This window comes from Pholcus phalangioides, unplaced genomic scaffold, assembly GCF_987345545.1.
Source record: "Pholcus phalangioides strain wild (caught in Gottingen) unplaced genomic scaffold, Ppha-v1.0 ptg000040l_1, whole genome shotgun sequence".
Classification (NCBI taxonomy): Eukaryota; Metazoa; Arthropoda; class Arachnida; order Araneae; family Pholcidae; genus Pholcus; species Pholcus phalangioides.
In genome coordinates, this window is record NW_028301626.1 from 6,635,957 (window position 1) to 6,650,657 (window position 14,701).

The 14,701-nt window shown below is 37.7% G+C and overlaps 1 protein-coding gene across 3 annotated transcripts in view; it reads right to left on the reverse strand.

Moving 5' to 3' along the window:
• Positions 1-988: 988 nt before the first annotated feature.
• LOC149065414 (terminal uridylyltransferase 4-like) overlaps positions 989-14,701 on the reverse strand; it is a 101,809-nt gene continuing 88,096 nt past the window's right edge. For 2 of the 3 annotated variants that reach the window (XM_089254215.1, XM_089254216.1), the window contains exons 24-25: positions 14,383-14,560; positions 989-7,198 (exon numbers count right to left, since the gene is read on the reverse strand). In XM_089254215.1, coding sequence (XP_089110341.1) covers positions 6,273-7,198; positions 14,383-14,560 — 1,104 coding nt within the window. In that variant the 3' untranslated portion in view covers positions 989-6,272. Of the gene's footprint in view, positions 7,199-9,944; positions 10,067-14,382; positions 14,561-14,701 lie in introns of all 3 variants that reach the window. The other variant, XM_089254217.1, reaches the window with a different exon arrangement.

The following is a 14,701-nucleotide window of genomic DNA, read 5'->3' on the forward strand; positions in this document are numbered from 1 at the left end:
TTCGTGTAGCTTTCTTGCTGACCAAGGAGAAAGTTAGCCCTTTCTAAGTTCGCACAAATTACCCATTGACGTATGTGAAATCTAATCTTCTCCATGACCAAAGCTATGGTATGCTATTCTTATTTCATTTTGGTTGAGTGAGCAATGGGTCTCGCAGGCTGCTTTGCAGAGGTTGAATCAGGATATGTCCACTTGCTGCGATTATTTTGGTTTATGCCAGTAATATACGCAATATAAAAATAAGAATCATCAAAGGGGTTTATGGGTTCCCTCCAAATCAATGGAACACCAAGTACTCAAGGTAAGCTCTTTTAACAAAATCAGGAATACCTTTTCTGTTCTATTTTTAGGGTGTACTCACCACATAGTTGCAAAATAAATCGGGATGATTAACACAACTTTCACTAGATGTCATTTTTCTTAGCTTCAGAACAAAGAGTTGTGCTCGGTTTGAAAGAAACAGAAAGAAAACTGTTTAAAAGAAACAAAGAAAAGTTGTGTTAGATGTAAATACTAGGCCATATTTGTTGATACTTACATCAGCAAATGTGGTTTCATACAATCAGAGCTGATAGAGGAAAATAAAACGGTTTTCATATTTGAAACCAGCATACCAAATATAGTCAAAATCAGTTTAAAAATTCTGAGCACCAAACAAAACAGTTTTTTTTTGAGGGGGGTGTAGAGCTATGTTGCCATTCATATACAAATATTTGCAGCAGAAATAATATATATTTATTTACAACAAACACTTATATACAGAAAAATTAAAAAAAAAAAACCATCTACAATTACTTGTCGTTTCTTTTAAAATGATTTTCTTTTTTACAAATACCAAAGAAAACATACCAAAAGAAAGAAAAAAATTCAATATATATCCTTACACTCCTCGTTGACAACAATCGCAAGAGGAGCAATATTGTCTACAAACTACAATCACTCGACGATATTTTCATTATTTTCTGTTCTAAAAAACAAATCCATTTAAAAAAAAAAAAAACTTCACAAAGCAAGTATCAATTTAAAAAAAAATTCAAATTCTATGGAATCTAAAAAAAAATATGTAAAATCCTTCGAATCACACAAAAGCGTGCATTTCTTTCTCCCATCGATGATAATAACAATATGAGAAATTTAAATTAAAAAATAGAGTAAATAATTAGAACTCATTTCTAAATAATGTCCTGCTCCATATTTATATACACCATAACCAATCACAGTCATTTAAAAATAAAAAGACAATTTCAGTTTATGTTTTGGTCAATGACCTCCATTCCTAAACAATGAACAAGAATTTTCAAGAGGAAAACGATCGTCTTCACAAGCGAATATGACGTGAATGTGTGTTTAACAATATTTTTTTTAACCGCTCGTATCAAAGATATTCGGACACATCAATAAAGATCATTCTTTTCCAACCTGACAAATGGATACCGAAATAGCACATGAATCAATTAATTCTTTATGATAATATTGAAACAATTTTTTGACCATTCCCCAACTTTCCCACCACAATTACAGTAGAATCTCGATAATCTAGCCCATCTAGTAATCTGGCGTTTTTAGGTGGGCTTTCTTCAAGCATAGAGAAAGAAAACATATCATTGTATGTTTCTGCACAGAAGTTTATACTATATAAATAGGCTTTTTCAATTGACTTCCAGCAATCTGGCAACTTTGATAACCTGGCATACACTGGTCTGATATGTGGCGGATTAGCGAGAGTCTACTATAGATAATTACACATTATGCAAATATATATCAAGTGTGATACTTAAAAAATGTGTCGGAAACTCCTTATTGTGCGTATTGCAATTCTTTTTTTCCCAATAGAAATATGTCAAACAGGCATTTTTCAAACTTATACAAATATTTCCAAATCATCATCAGTGTGAAAGAGTTTAAACTGTTATGAGTTCAATCATTTTCTAAATAATTTTACACCCTATGGATACTTACATTTTTCTGGGCAGTTTGGTCATAGAGCTGTCTATAGAGCCCCTACTACTATGGCAAGCATCTTCTACTTCTACAGAAGTGGCTTTACTTTGCTGCTGACCTGAAAGGCTCCTCGGATGAAAGGTACTGTCTGAGTCAATAGGGACAACCAGAGGAGAGTAGAATACAGTCTATATGACCCAATAAGGTGACTAAAGATAGAGTCTGAGAAAATAAGGATGACAGGAGGCGAGTAGAAAGGTAGTCTGTCTAAACAAAAAGGGATGACCAAAGGAGAGTAGAAGATAGCCTGTCTGAGCCAATGAGAATGATCAGAAGAGAGTAGAAGCCTTTCTGTCCCAGTCAATAGGGATAATCAGAAGAGAATAAATAAGAAGCTGTCTGGGCGTGCCTGATGCCTCAAATGCTGTCTGATAGCCTGAGGTGCATAGAAGATAGACTGAGCTGATAGGGATCGCTGAAGGAAAGAAGATGATTTTTTTCTGTCAGGGTCAATAGAGATGACTGCAAGTAGATAAGGTAGTCTGCGTGTCTGAGCCTATAGGGATAACCCTAGGATAGTAGAAGACAGATGGTCTGAGCCATACCATACCAACCTAGAGCAGTCAATAGCATACATCACCTATTGGCAATATCTGCATTTAAGACTGTTTGAGCCAATAGAGATGACAGCGGGGGCAGTAAAAGATGGGTTGAGCAGAGGAAAGTAGAAAATAGACTGCCTGAGCCAATAGGAATGACTGCAGAAGAGTAGAAGATAGACTGTTGGGAAAGGCTATTCCCAAGATCATCATGCTAAAAAATTCATTTGAACGTTAATCCAGATTCTTGCCTGCATACGATGACCAATAATTCAAACCAATTTATTATTTCAAATGGTAGTTCAAACAAGACAGGTCTAGGTCTTCAGTATACTCCCACATGTTCCCAGCCAAAAAAAAACCCCATAAAATGTAATTGTCAAAGTAACAATTATTGCTCACCAACATAATCACCAAGCATGCACAAACACATGATACTACAAAACCACATGCATCGTCACCACATGCAAGCGTTTCTCACTGAATTGTCTATTGCTAGTAAGCCGCGTATAAAACATACAAACCTAATTTACACCAGCGGTACACTAAGGGAGAAAGGGGAGTACAAAACAGGATCGAGATTGATTTTATGATTGATTACACACAAACACTACATCGATATCTCAATTGCAAAATTATTGGATCAAAGAGATATCATCGAAGCATTTTAGAAGCAAAATGGGGAAAAAAACTTGAAACACAATAGAGTTTTGTCACAAATTGTTAATCATAGTCCCACCGATTACATCAAGCACACCTACCTCGAGAACTCATTCTCTGCTGTTTTCGTACTGGTATTAGAAAAATATAATTTCCCATAACATGTATCATAACATTTTCTTTGATTACTTTAGAGTAGTTTCGTTCAACAGACAAATTTACAGGTTATACATCAGCATTCAAAAGGGAGCAAATAAACATTATACTGTCAACACTCGTTTTAACGAACTTGAAAAATTGGTTTGTGTCATCGGACATTCAAAGAAACCACATATTGTTTGGGACCAGAAGACCAGTTCGTGAAATCGAGTGTCAACTGTATGAGTATACATATGCAGTCCAAAGTGCTTCCCCCCCCCCCATATTTAGCAACATGAATAACTATGATGATAGAAAAAAATATAATCGTTCTTGCTATCATCAGTAAACAAAATAGTCTACAATGAATTTGTTTAGATATAAAATTAATTAAGATACGTTATCTATGGTACATTGAAGTGAAGTGAGCTGAAATACACAGGAGTTCTCACTGAATTAAGACAAAACAAATGGCTCTGAATGAATGAACACCTGAGCACTGCCACCAAACTTATCCCGTTACCAAGATCTCTTCCGGCTCAGCTTTGTGAACCTGAAAAACCAGATGCACCCAGGTTGCTATCACTAACATGAATTCAAACAATTGATAGGGCGTACCTGTCATGTCCAAAACGAATGGCTGCTATACCTGCCACTAGTTTGGGGCATATTTAGTTATGCCGCAACCCTAACTCTCTTCAAACATAAAGGCATGGATGGGTTTCAGTCAAATATTGCACATAAAAAATGTGAAATTACAATGATTTAACAACCTTTTGAAAGGGCGCTATTCAGATGCACGAGTGCCAGGTTCCATGAATAAGCATGACAGTTTGTTGTAGGGTGCAGCCGTTCTTGCCTGATGAGAAACGTTTCACTAAATAGCAGGAAACTGTCAATAAGATTATGAAAGAATATAACTACTACAAAACCCCACGTCCCCTTTTCCATATTTCTGTATGGAACTTCAACGAATGAGTATGCATTGGAATATGAGTTGTGAACCTAGGAATGCTTATTATGTGCTCAAATAGTGCTGCAATCTCTTTTCTAAATTCAGAAACAGACAACTTGGCTAGTTTACTCTTGCTGGCGTGTCATGAATTTTTTAAATGTTGTAGGCCTGGTTGCTCTCTGTGGAGAGACTTTTTAACAGGGAGATCGGCTCACATTCGCGCCTAAAAGTTTGGGAACATGAAAGAATATACTGCAGGTTGATCTTCAAATGATAAGGGTGATGAAAAGCGAACATATGATCATCATCCAAAAATTATGACAGCGATACTACACTAGGAATCCAAATGCCCATGTTTACTAGATGTCATCATGGTGTGTGTCAAAACCATCTATCATGCCAACCGTGTAACTGATTACATTACTGTATATACTCATATACAAACAGAGTTTTTTTGTTGACAATTTTTTTTTTAATTTGAGGAGGAGGGGAGAAGTCGGCTTATACACAGATCAGTTTTATGATCTGCAACATTGTTGGACTACTTGAGATGATGCCACATCAGTAGAGTGATTTTTGCAGCTATGTCCGAATCCCACAGAACCGATGATGTTATAGCCAGTGCAAAATAATCGAAATTGTTGCTGGCTTTAAGACACAGTGGACTAATGTCAGTTTTGCACCTTTTAGATGTAAGAGCATCAACTAGCCTTTTAAAGATTATTTTAGGAATTTATGGACCGAATGGATGAGATCCAAAGATGAAGAAACAATAAAAAGTGGTGCCTTAAAGTAACATGGCATTGGCCTAGTGTGTCAGTCGGTTCACAAGGCGTGGAATTCTATTTCCATAAAAATTGTCGTCAAATCCTTTAAAAAATGTTGCATCGGCAACACAATGGACGGAACTAGAGCCGACATTCTTCTTGAAAATGATGATGGCGATAACAGCACAGTTGAAGATGAAAGCAAAGATGCCACACCGTATAACAATTCGGCTTTCAATGTAGAGCTTGGGGACTCAGAAGAAATGGGTTAGAATTTTAATCATTTTTCATGGCAACTTTTACTGCACGAAGACATACAAAGTTTTTCCCCCTCTAAAATTTCCTGATATTTTTTTTTTTGGGGGGGGGGGGGGAAGTCGGCTTACACACGTGAGTATTTACAGTAATCTTAATCTTACAAATTTCATATTTTGGTTTCTTCTCAGTTTTGGATAACCCTCAATCTTTTGCGGATGCAGGTCAGTCAAAAAAAAAACAAAAAAAAACCAGTCCATAGAATAGGAGTGTTCATGAAGAAAGGGGGATTCAAGTGAAGTTTGCCAAAAAGATTGTAAATTAGCCAAAAAGTATTACTCTGCTGTAAAAGAGAAGTGAATGCATCTGTGGAGCGACTATTAAGAGAGGTTTTACTGTATTACGGGATGGAAGCGGGGTTGGTTGAGCAGTTTTTCCATAAAAGATGAATAAATATTTTCAACTCAAAGATCACTAATGCATAACACAGTCAAGTATATTTTCACTTGTTCATGAAATTCTTTTGCCTTCAAACCAATTCACAATTCAGTGAGCACTTTGTGTGTACTTGGAAGGGGCGGGATGAATCCATGCAAATGCATGATATATGTGTATATTCTTCACGCATTGAATAGACACAATAAAAGTCACTCGCAATATATTACAAAGCATCTTAAGCTCATTGTAGAGGTGTTAGCAATAATATCTTGTAGTCTAGAATCTCACGAGCTTCGATTAACTTTGTCTAACCGAATCAAGATAATAACAATATATTTTCTAAGCAGTGATTTGAATTTCAACAACTAATGAGACGAGATGAGAAATTAGAAGAGGGGAGTAAAAAAAGAAAGGAAGTTTAATAATTTAAAAAACCACAGCGTGGGATTACCGCTTAAACTTGTCTCGATTTAAAAACAAATCAAAGCACCATAACAAATTTGCTTTTAAAAAAAAAATCTATGAGAATGTAGGATGATAGTGAGGATGATTTGAACGAGGATTATGGAGCTGTTGTGGATTCTGGTGTCTATTTGCTGAATGCATCATGTTCATCAGTCCGATATCGGGTCCTCGATTTGGGACTGGTATGCTATGCGGTCTCTGCGTGATCGGAACGTTTGCCGTCCTATTTGGGACTGGAATGTTCTTTGATGCCATGGGTACCGAAATGTTAGCCGGCCTTGTCACGAATGATATCTGGGGCGGCCTGTGTTGCATCGCTCCATCCCTGACGTTGTGAAGCTCGTTCAGAGGAAACTGGACAGATGGATTTCGAGATGGTACAGCACATGATGGTGTCTGCGGAACCAGCAGTGGCACTGGCTGCTGCATCTGCTGTGGTAACGCCTGATTCGGATGGCTGTGGAGCTGCTGCTTGATCTCGCGCAACTGGGCCGCTGCATATGGGTTATGTTGGGTGCCCATGACGGACGCAGCCACAGCGGCTGCAGCTTGCTTCTGCAACTCAAGTTTGTTCTGGGAACTGCCGATGATGGAGCCTCCGACCATACCACTGGGGTTATGACGAATATTGTTGATGGGAAACGGCAAAGTCGTGGTGGGCCTGGCAGTGAACATCCTCTGCGGGATCGGCAACGGGAACTGAGGTGACTGGCCATTTGCACAGAGCTGGGGATGTGATAGCATCGGTGAAGCAAAACGTTGTTGAGGAGGTGCCGCATTTGACAGATGCTGAGGCTGGGATGGCATGCGGTGATGAGAAATGGGTGAAGGAAAACTCTGAGGGGAGTCGCGTCTTTTGTTGTTTCTTCCTTGGACTGTTTGTTGTAGGTGCGGCAAATCCTTCTGCTGTGTCTTCAATGGTCTTCTGGAGCTTTGTCCTCCTTGGTTGGAGGATACTCTGCCTGCATTCCTTTCCTTTTCTGATGGATGAAAGAAGGCAAATATATAATATTAAAAACATGCAATGCAACTTAATTTTAAGCAATAGATCTAACAATGATCTACAATCATGCAACATCGAAATACTTTTCCGATCATCGAGAAGGGGGAAATGTTACTATGTTATTATTGCTATAAAATGTTTTAAATTGTGCGAAAGCTTACAAACATAGCTCATTAGATGGCATGAGAAACTAAAAGGCATACGGTGAGAGCAAATTAGAAAAAATTATTAGAACAACATCCAAGAAGAAGCTAATTTTGTTTTTCATAATACATGCAATTACAGCAAAACTTTTATTCCAACACACAGCTCTGCGCCACTTCTCCTCTGTTAAGATTTCTTTGCTATCGTTAGCTTGATGCTTTTTGACCATGAAATCCAAAAATATCTTTTAGTTTCCAACACTTTCAAATAGAATCACAGAACTTCAAGAGCACATAGAAATGGTAAGCTCTTCCATTTTGATAGTGTGAGGGCAAGCCAAAAAGTTGTTTGCCAAAAATTAGAGGTGAAGGGCATAGGAGGAGATAGACTTCAAAAACTAAGGGGGGGGGGGTGCAAATGATGATAATTTTAGTTCATATGTATTCATATACATTAGATCAGTCATCTCCGTCTTTACAACTAGATGGGCAATGCCCCTCCCTTCCTGTATTGCTGCCAATGGTGAAGGGGAGTATGGTAGAACATCATCATCCAAGAGATGCCTCACAGAGAAACAATAGGAATTTCTCCAGAAATCCCTAACGAGTATATCCCATGGAAAAAACCAGAAATGGACAGGTGGTGAGGACCCTCTCAGATTTACTCAGCCATCTCTGATCAGTCTAGAAGGTCACATTGACTCTAATTCTGCCTTCACTTCACTGGGTGCATCAGATGTTGATGTGAATGAAATCTTCTGAGGTACTGTATTTTCCTGCATATAATCCCCTCTAGATTACAAAACACATTGGAATTTCTTAATGCAGATTATATACTACTGAATATTTTCTGTGGTCTTTTATGCAGATGAAGTATAGATGTGAGTAGAAAAATCAATATTTTTTACAGAAAACCTTCTCTACTCTTTAATACTGAGGTTTCCAAACTGCGCCAAGGATTTCTGGGTGCTCCGAATACATGATAAAATCATTTTTATCATGTATTTCAAAAATTTATATTTATACTAGGTTAGAGCTGGGAGCTGTATTTTATTTTCAAACGAAAGAAAGCAAATGTTTTTAATATGATATTATGTATCAGAGCAAGCATCAGATGTTTTGTTTTTGAACAAAACTCTGCATTTATTTGACCAGCAACCAAAACATTTCTGGAATTATTTTTTCTTGGGTTGAGCCCATGCATTAAGACGGCTCTGCATCAAGCCATCATTGAATCACAATGAATTTGTACAATATCAATATGGCATGTCAGATCATAGTTTAATGCATGCTCCACCATATTTTTAGTCATGCAACAGCCTAGTTTTATTGCAAATGGGACTATTCATTCTACGCTATTTACTCCTAATTGCAGATAGTCAGTTCACTGTGTTTTCTAGCTTATGCCTCCTAGAAATTCCCATAATAAGAGCATTACTCCAGCTCAGAAAAACATTCAGTGCAATGACTTGTTTTCAGCAAAGGTATCCTTACGACTTTTTGGCTCCTGAACCCCCCTCCTCTTATTAACCAGATAATAGCCCGTCGCTCTGTCTCATGAATGGGCCTACTTTTGGTTTCTAGATCATCCTAGAACCTCTGCTAACTCATCCACATCCTTCCAAAAAAGTTGCAGAGATATGAAGTAACTCTTGGAAAAATAACAGTTAGAAACATCTATCATTCTAATTTCTGGTGGAATAACTACGATCTAATAAAAATTTGGCGTCAAAAAGTTCAGGAGACAAATAATATAACTAAGTGAAAAAAAATGATTAAAAAAAAAACCATTAGTTTTCCGAAAATGGCAAATTTTTGTTGAAAGTGTGACTTATGGTTATGACATACATTGAATTTAAATCTTAGTCGCACACAGGTCAAGTATGACCTCTAGGGTTAACATTAGCTGTTTCATGCCTCAAGATGCCAAAGACCCACTGGCAGATAAGCATTTGAACAATTAGGACCAGTCGCAAAGTCAAGCTTGTGGACAGGTTCATGGCTTAACATGTTCAAGAACACTATGAAGGGGGTACTGCTGTTCCACCTACACCAATACCAACAGAGCTGTGACGTCATGGACCATCCATGCGTGTGTATGCGTGAGGAAAAGAAACAAACGATTGCCAAGTCGTGTGAACCTCTGTGAGGCCAATGTGGACTTATTCTATCTAAATATGAAAATAAAATATATATTATTTTAGTTCAGAAATCATATAAATTATCAATGATAAGTCGTTTCCTTGACCAACGAGCCAGCGAAAAGACCCCCCCCCCCCCCCCCAGTTTACCAAAAAAATTCTTCACCATCATTCTATCAAGTATAACAATGACAGGCTTTCACCAATCTTTAATCAAATATTTCAATAATAGAATTCGTCTCCAACATAAACATCCTGAAGTAGATTCAAAATGCATCCTGAACCCAACTCGATTTGAGCAATTTACCAGACCTTAAAACAAAATCCCTGAACTCTCTCACTCTATATTTCTCCCCTTTTTTGGTACGGGGGGAATAGGAATTGTTAGTCTTTATTCTTTGCTCATTGCTAGGAAGCAGCTGTTATGCTGAAGCCTTACCTGATAAGCACGGCGCATAAAACTTTTACGTTTCAACCTTTTTCGTTCGTAGGTGTTATCAGATCCTTTAAAGCATGCAAATGTCAGAGAAGAATTCGGCTGAGAGTTTTCGGCACATGCATCTGCAAAAAGAGACAACGCTTCCACAATGAGAGAAATGGTGTTGAGGACATATAGTTTTTTTTTAATTGCATCTTTCGTGTGTGGTGATGAGACCACAGTCATCATTGGCGAATGTGATGTGATACAGAGCTAGTGTGATGGAAAGATCTTGCGTGATAATGAATGCGTTCATGAATGTGAGGTTTTTCTTAAATGAGCTAAAATAATAAAACACTTCATTATGCAGTGTTTACACTTCATTACTGCAGTAACACCCAGACTTAAACATCCCTACATTTACATCATCTCATCTTAAAAATAATTTCGTTTTTAATTAGACATACTTTAAAAACTTTCCATGTCATATTTTTAGAATAGAAATGCTTCCCAGTCAGAGGTTGCACTGGAAGTAGATAAGAAAAAATAAAGATCTGCTCATTCACCTCTCTTCTCTTCCTCCTGAGGTAGGAGGACCATTATCAGTGGAAAAATTTTCTTCAACTCACATCGTTGGTTAGTCTTGGTAGAAGTTACAGAATTCAAGTCTGTGTATCACTGTTATTTTAAATTGACGTGTATAACATTTTGGAGAGCAATGCACTTGTCTCTAGTTCATTTTCTAACATACTAAAATGCTAGGTGATTATAATTAAAGACATGATTTCAAAACAATGTAAAGTAAGAACCACTGGTTAGAATGATTTTCGAAATTCAACAATAAAAATTATATAGGCCTGCTAGAAAGACCTTATAGTCCCTTGGGGGGGTTAGTTACATAGTCAGACTGACCTGCCAACCTTCAGAAGATAAAAATCCTGTAACTTTATGAAAATTCTACAGTTTACTCAAAAATTTGGCTAATGTACTACAGCATGCCAAATTTTTTAATAGTCATATAACAACCAACATAAGAGGTAAGCCGCTGTGGTGGTCGAGTGGTTATAGTGCCGGACTCGTGATGCGAGGATCCGGGTTCGAACCCCACAGTGGTGGTCGGCTGAAGTTGGTTTTCTGTGGTTCCCAACTTCAAGGCGCAAATGCGAGCCGATCTCCCCGTTAAAAAGTCTTGCCACAGAGAGCAACAGTCCTACAACGGTAAATCATTCAACCATAACACTTCACTCATAGTTAGTAAAACTGGGGGCAGATGACAGCACTACACATAACAAGCATTACACAGAAACAAACTCTATGTCAGGTTGCACTACACGTACACGCATATTCCCGCATATACCGATTCGTTGGGGGGGTTCCGCGGGGGGGGGGGGTGCATGTGTGGTGTAGCAGTAGTAGCTAGGGGCTCGGGTATCCATGATGTTCTTAAGTCAGCCACCTCGTTGGGCAATTTGCCTGTTGTGGCGTTGTATTTGTATTTGTAATACATAAGGTAACCAAATCTATATACATAAAATTGATTTTCTGTGTTTTTTGCATATATACCAAACAAGACCCAACTTGAACGATAGGCTACTTAAACAGCCATATTAACCACACACACAACACAGTTTAACTACAATCTCAGGTTAAACAATTAGTGATCGACACGGATTGGTTTAACCAATCTGTTTTGATCTTCAATCCTTTCACCTGTGATTGCAGTTTAAACTGTGTTGGTGAATACTGCCATAAAAGTTCATCAGAACTGGGCAAAAAAAACTGTTGGCCAACAATGGTTCCTTAGCCTCAACAATGACTTTTGGAATGTTTACTTTGGTTATCGTAGTTCCCAAGCAATGCTTTCCAGACATGTATATGCCTCTACAATGGTTTGTCACTTTTTTCAATCCTCACAGTAATTGAAGAAAACCCAGACAGCACCAGACATACGTTGATGTATTTTCGTCATTATTTGCTGTACGACTATTCTAAAGGGATGCCCATTTTTTCAATATATATATAATGCTCCCTCGAATGATACTTACTACTAAACCACACATGCACTTCATCCATATTTCTCTGCGGAACTTCAAACAAACTAGTACATGTTGGAATGTGCATGTGTGTTGTGAACCTAACGAAAGTTTGTTTCTGTGTAATGCTTGTTACGTGTAGTGCCGCCATCTGCCATCAGTTTTTCTAACCATGTGTGAAGTGTAATTATTGATTAATTGCGCTGTTGTAGGCCTATTGCTCTTTATGTCTTTCACCGAGGAAATCGGCTCATATTTGTGCCTCAAAGTTCATACTTACTGGACATTTTCGTTATGTTAAACATTTTTTCATGAAATTCTAATTTGCAGATTTATAACAGCATTCACTTTCTCTCCTATTGGTAATTAGGAATTTTACCCATAACTAGCAATGTCCTGTATTTTTGGTATACAGATCATGATTTTCATAATTTTTGTATGAAATATTAGCCAACATAGTAATACTATCTACCAACTACCTTGTGATCAAACATTTAAAACAAAAGAAAAAACTTTCAACATGAACGTTTTGCCATGTTTGTTTACGTTCATAGATTTGGACAGCTTTGGCCACCATCCATACAGGGTACCATTTATAGGTCATAGTTCCCCAAACATTTCGTTCCATCGCCCCTCTTCTTCAAAATTTTTTCTTCTCATCGCCCCTCCCCCCCTAGCTCAAGTCAGTCTATAGAGCCGGTAGCCCTGAGCTTCTATTGTCCCCCAGGAGGCGATACTGCCCGCTTTGGGAAACACTGGTTCAAGTGATGTGATGTCCCTACAGCTTTTCATGTAAATCAAGATGGGGGTCGGGAAGGTCGATTTTCAAAAAAAAAAAAGTGGCAGTGGAAAACAGCAAACTTGATGTTTGCTTTCCTTATTTTTCAGGTTTTCATTTTTTTTACATAGATGGGAATGATCGAAACTCGAAAATATGAATTCCTACTCTGGAAGACAATGCAAGATCCAGCATTGCTGGACTAAATCGGGAAAGTTGGCAGGTCTGCATAGTGCATGTAATATATGTGAGTATTTTGTGTCTTAGTCTCTCTGTAATTTATATTCGTATTTTGTTATTTGCTTAAATGAAAAGGGTGGGGGAAAAAAGAATGACTCTCAAATTTGCATGAATACCCCTGAAGCAATTGGAATTTTGTTTAGCAAAACGGAAACCTTAAAATGTACTGATAGTTGCTGCTGCACTCATCAAACATTGGAAATTTTTTGCTGGATGGAAATAGGGCATATTTTGCAGACAGAGAAAGCCCATCCCTATCTGCAGAGTGCTGTCAACACATAAAACTGCAAAATATGGGTTAACAAGAATCTGTTCCCACTGCAACCATTACTGATTCATTTTGCAAAGATCAATGTGTGATGTGGGTTTGTCGCAGCATTTATCATTGGCCCAGTCTTTTATGGGGAGATTGATCTTGTTGCAGTAGCCTGTTACCTGTTATCTTGACTAACAAGCTATATTTTGTTTTTGAATTTGTTTTGCAAAACCATATCATTTTGGTACTTAAACAGTGTCAGTGCTTGGATAGTACAATGTTCATCAACGTGTATGTCCAAACACCAGTGAAGCAGCCAGCTGCTGAAAAACCATTTCAGGAATGACTGGATGACACAACACCCTGGTCGCCACATTCACCTGAGCTTACCACTTGTGATTTCTGGTTTTTAGGGCTGCCACAAGAATGTTATGCACAGTGGTCAGATTGCTAACTTGACTGACTGACTAAGCACAGCATTAACACCAAGACACACTCAGATGTGTTATGGAACATACAGTTTTGAGTTTCCATCTCGTAGTAGAGCAAGGTGAACAACATGTTGAACGTTTCATGTCTAAGTCATAGGTCTTTGTTTTATGATTTCATTTTCACAATGGCTCCATGAACTATGAAATCATGCAATGCTAATTGTCATTTTGTCATGACTGACATTTATTTCTATTCTTTGAGCAAACTCTCCTTGTTTGATGAATATCTGTAGATCAACTATCTATCAGTACATTTTTATGTTTTCCCCTCTTGCCAAACTAAATTCCATTGCTTAAGTAGTATTCATGCAAATTTTCAAGTCATTCTGACCTCCTCCTAGCCAAAACATGGTCTGCCGCTATGTCTCAACGAAGAGATATAAGCAGGTGGTTGAAGACTTGGGCCATGCTAGAAAAAGTCATTTTGACCAGTGGTGTTCACTTGACAGCATTTCGAAATCTCAAAATTTAGTTATAGCCATCCTGTATAACATTTCAATAAAAAATAAATTTACATAACTCTCACAACCTTTCCAATTTTATAATGAATATGTGTGATTTCCATTCTTTCGGTAATAATTGAATTCCTTGACAATTCTAGGTAATACCTGCTCCAGTAGAGGGAAAAACATTTCCAGGTGCATATACAGATAATACTCACCTCTTTCTGACTTCATCTGATTCTGACTGTTCATGGGCGATTTTTGCTTCCCAGACGATCCTTTCTGATAATTCACACACGAAGCCATGAAGTGGCCAATCTTTCCACAAATCCTACACCCTCTGTCGTTGGGAGGTTCAAAACCTTTATTCAAAGCTCGTCGATCGAACAGATAATTCTGAAAGAAACATCATCATTGATCGAGATATTTGTTAAATGGAAAAAAAAATTACTCAATATAATTATTATATTGATGTATTAGTCGAAGTCACACTTATAGTCCTTTACTAGAGGGAAAATCCAATTTTATATTCATCTC